This window comes from Rhea americana, unplaced genomic scaffold, assembly GCF_003343005.1.
Source record: "Rhea americana isolate MKP2758 unplaced genomic scaffold, rheAme1 scaffold_5, whole genome shotgun sequence".
NCBI lineage: Eukaryota > Metazoa > Chordata > Aves > Rheiformes > Rheidae > Rhea > Rhea americana.
This window is the reverse complement of record NW_028186645.1, coordinates 2,515,955-2,519,179: the sequence shown is the minus strand read 5'-3', so window position 1 is coordinate 2,519,179 and position 3,225 is coordinate 2,515,955. Positions and strand designations below refer to the sequence as shown.

General features: G+C 51.6%; 1 protein-coding gene across 1 annotated transcript in view; it reads right to left on the bottom strand.

The window, feature by feature from the left end:
• The window catches only part of DEGS2 (delta 4-desaturase, sphingolipid 2), a 15,672-nt gene extending 15,535 nt beyond the window's left edge, over positions 1–137 (bottom strand). Inside the window, exon 1 of the mRNA XM_085317644.1 lies at positions 56–137. Coding sequence (XP_085173770.1) covers positions 56–137 — 82 coding nt within the window. The remainder of the gene's footprint in view (positions 1–55) is intronic.
• Positions 138–3,225: the final 3,088 nt, after the last annotated feature.

Below are 3,225 nucleotides of genomic sequence, written 5' to 3'. Positions count from 1 at the left end.
CCCTAGCGCCGTCGGGGGAGCCCCCGCCGCGGCCAGCGTCTCCCCCGCGCCCTACCCAGGATCTCCTTCCTGCGCTGCGTGTGGGGCTGCTCCGTGTAGACCCACTCGAAGTCCCCGCGGGTGACGCTGTTGCCCATGGCTCCCGCTCCGCGCACCGCTCCGCGCACCGCCGCCCTTATAGCCCCGCGGCCGGCGGAGGGCGGCGCCGCCGCCGCCTCCCCCCGCCCCGCCGGCTCCCCCTCGCCTGCGGCGGGCAGCGGCGGCACCGCGGGGCGCCCCTCGGCCGCGTGCGGGGCTGAGCGATGAAGGCGGCACCAGGGCCCCAGCCGACGGGCGACTCCCGGCAAAACCCAGCCACGCGAGCTCCTCCCACGGGTGGAAGGCCTGGGGCGGCGCGGGGGTGACCAGCGCCTGGCACGCGCTGTCTGCTGCGCCTCWTCCCTGGCACGCTGACAAAGCCTCACACGAGCAGTCCCAGGAGCAGTCGGTGCTTGACCGGGTCACGCTCGACTTTTGGGACCCCACGACCTGCCCCCACGTCTGGTACCGTCTCCGCTGACGGAYCAGTCTGCTCCCTGCTAATCCTAGAATTCCTCTCTAGCCTCTCTAATTCACACAGAGAGGAGTTACTGGTGTTACAAGTTGGTGTTTCTCCACCTGCAACCCCAAATTACAGTGTTGCTCATACTTCCCAGTATGCTGTTCAGCAAGCTCATACCTGACCCACTGTCCATCTTCAGCGCTCACTCCCCTTTTGCATTGCTCCTTCAGCCAATAAAATAAATATGACTTCATCCTGTAAAGTTTATCCAACAGACCGGTGCTATTGCATATGCTAAGTTATGCATGGAAAATTTCTCCTGTGCAGGCAATGCTGTCTTCTTGCTTATTACTATTGTTTAACCATATCACATGCAAAGAACAAAAAGCTTTTCTGTCTCCAGTGAGTTGAGATCTCTCTTTGAGGAGAGTATTTCACCCTTTATATTCGATAATAAATTCAACAAATTATACTAATTTAAGAGTAATTGTGAACGCCAGACTAACAAGAAACACCAGCTAAAGACTGTCTTCTGGAACAGGCAGAAGCAGTGTCTTCCATTTTTGTCCATTTTCCCACTTAAATTCTATAACAYGCTAGTAAAATAGGCTTAAAATCATTCACCCGAAGAAGGGAGATGRAATTAACATCTCCTGCAGGAAATGGAGGAGGCACTTTAGCGTCACCCAGAGATAATAGCCCTTTTAATGAAGATTATAATGTTAGTGTCTAAACTCCGTAAATCCACATTCTTACCATACTTTATGGCAACCCAAGCATGCTTCAGACGGCCAGGTTCTCCCAAGTGTAGTCTTCATCAGCAATTTACTCAGGACTTGTAGCTCTCCAGAAGTCTACCTGAAAGAAATTCTTAACACGTGCAGCAGGAAGAGCACTGTTGCTGACTGTACGTAGGGTGGGTACCAGCAACTTTGCATTTCTGCAGCCACAGTCACCTTCTGCATCACAGCTGGCAATTTCCAGGGTAAAAAGGACAAAAATCCTTTGCTCTGCTGTGAATGCCACACACACGATGCAGCTCTGAAACAAGGCGTCCCAGAGCGCTCTTCCGGGCAGATGGAAACTTGCATTTCTCTACCCAAAGGTGCCTTTCCCACCAAGTGGCTTCTCAGCACCAACATATTTCTGCTACACAGCCCAGCTACTTCCCTTCTCCGCTCATTAAAAGCACAGGTAACACAGTAAATACAGCAGGAGCACCTGCCCACACTTCCCACGGGCTATCGCCAGCTCGAGGAGCAGGCCTTCTTTCCGAGGGATCCATATTCTGCCAGGTGTGCAGGCCTCTGAAGTACCTTAACTCTACTATTTGTTTTGTTTTGCTTTGTTTTCATTCAGGGACCAATTTTTGTTAAATCTGGTGCTCTGGAAGGGCATACAGTAAATAGAGTTGTCTGGCAATTTTATCTCTAAATAGAGTATTTTCTCTTACGAATAAAGAGCTCCATGCTTCATGACAGACTTTTTTTCAATTCCTGAGTTATCCAGTTTCTTCTCATTGCATTGGAACTTCCTTCAGGGTTATTTTGGTTACCTGAAGAAAATATAGCTCTGTACTTGCTTGCTTAGAAAGCATTTTACAGTCATTTTGAACTGGGTGTCACACTCTGAATTGCTGAAACTGGTGACAAGGTCTACAATAAAACGAGTCTCTGAGCAAAGTCAACTTTCCATAGGCAGCATAATTTGTAGGTGAGTCATGTCATCAGCACACATTGGCAGGGAGTCCACAGGAGCAGCCTGGCAGAAGTGAGCTGAATACTTAGGATAGTGAGCTGAATACTAGGGAATACTTATTTCTCTGAACCACATTTTTCGTTTTGGGAGTTCCCAAGCAGTGCTACTATGAACCATTTTGGATTCTCGCTGTTGTCAGCTCCGAGGAAGCATTTTGCTGAAAAGCCCTTTTTTTTTCTGCTCTCCTCCCCTGCCTGTGCTGATCCTTCCCTGGCTTATTCTGGTTTTTTATTTTTCTTTTTATCCCTTTTCACTGAGTTAACTGTCAGATCAGTGAGCTGAATTGGCCAAGCAAAAGGTCCAAGGAGTTAGYGCAACAGAGGAGGCTGAATTTGAGGGGAAGGGAGAAAGACACCTTCCTTTTGCTGGTRGTAAGCTGTAGATACCTTAGATCATTTTACTCATAACTCACTTATTATGCAATGTATTGCTTTCCTGTCAGCTAKTGAAACAGCCACATTTGCCTGGCACTGAGCAAATCCCACTGGATCCAAACCGGTTCAGAGTAGCATYGCTTGGGAACTCCCAAAATGAAAAATACGGTTTGGAGGAATAARTATTTCCCTGCGGGATCGGCTGGCTTCTGCCCGGTTGCTCCTGCTGACTCCTGGCCAGTGTTCGCAGGCGTCTCTGTGCGGAACCACTCAGCCCTCCTCGCCGTCTACAGCCAGCCGCGGGGCTGACCGGAGCGCTAGGCGTGAATCCGGCAGGGCCAACCGCAGTGCTACGAAGGCCTTCGTGAACCAGGAGCGTCGGGAAGCGCGAGGGAGGAACCAGCTCGGCCTGGAACCGGCGACGCCGGCGCCCCCCGGGTTTGCGTTGACCGCAGGGTGCCCGAGAGCCTCCCGGGGCAGGGGAGGAAATGTCTTCTCAGCGACTTCTTGCTACAAGACTCCTGCTTCGGGGCGGGGAGGAGCGGGGCCAGG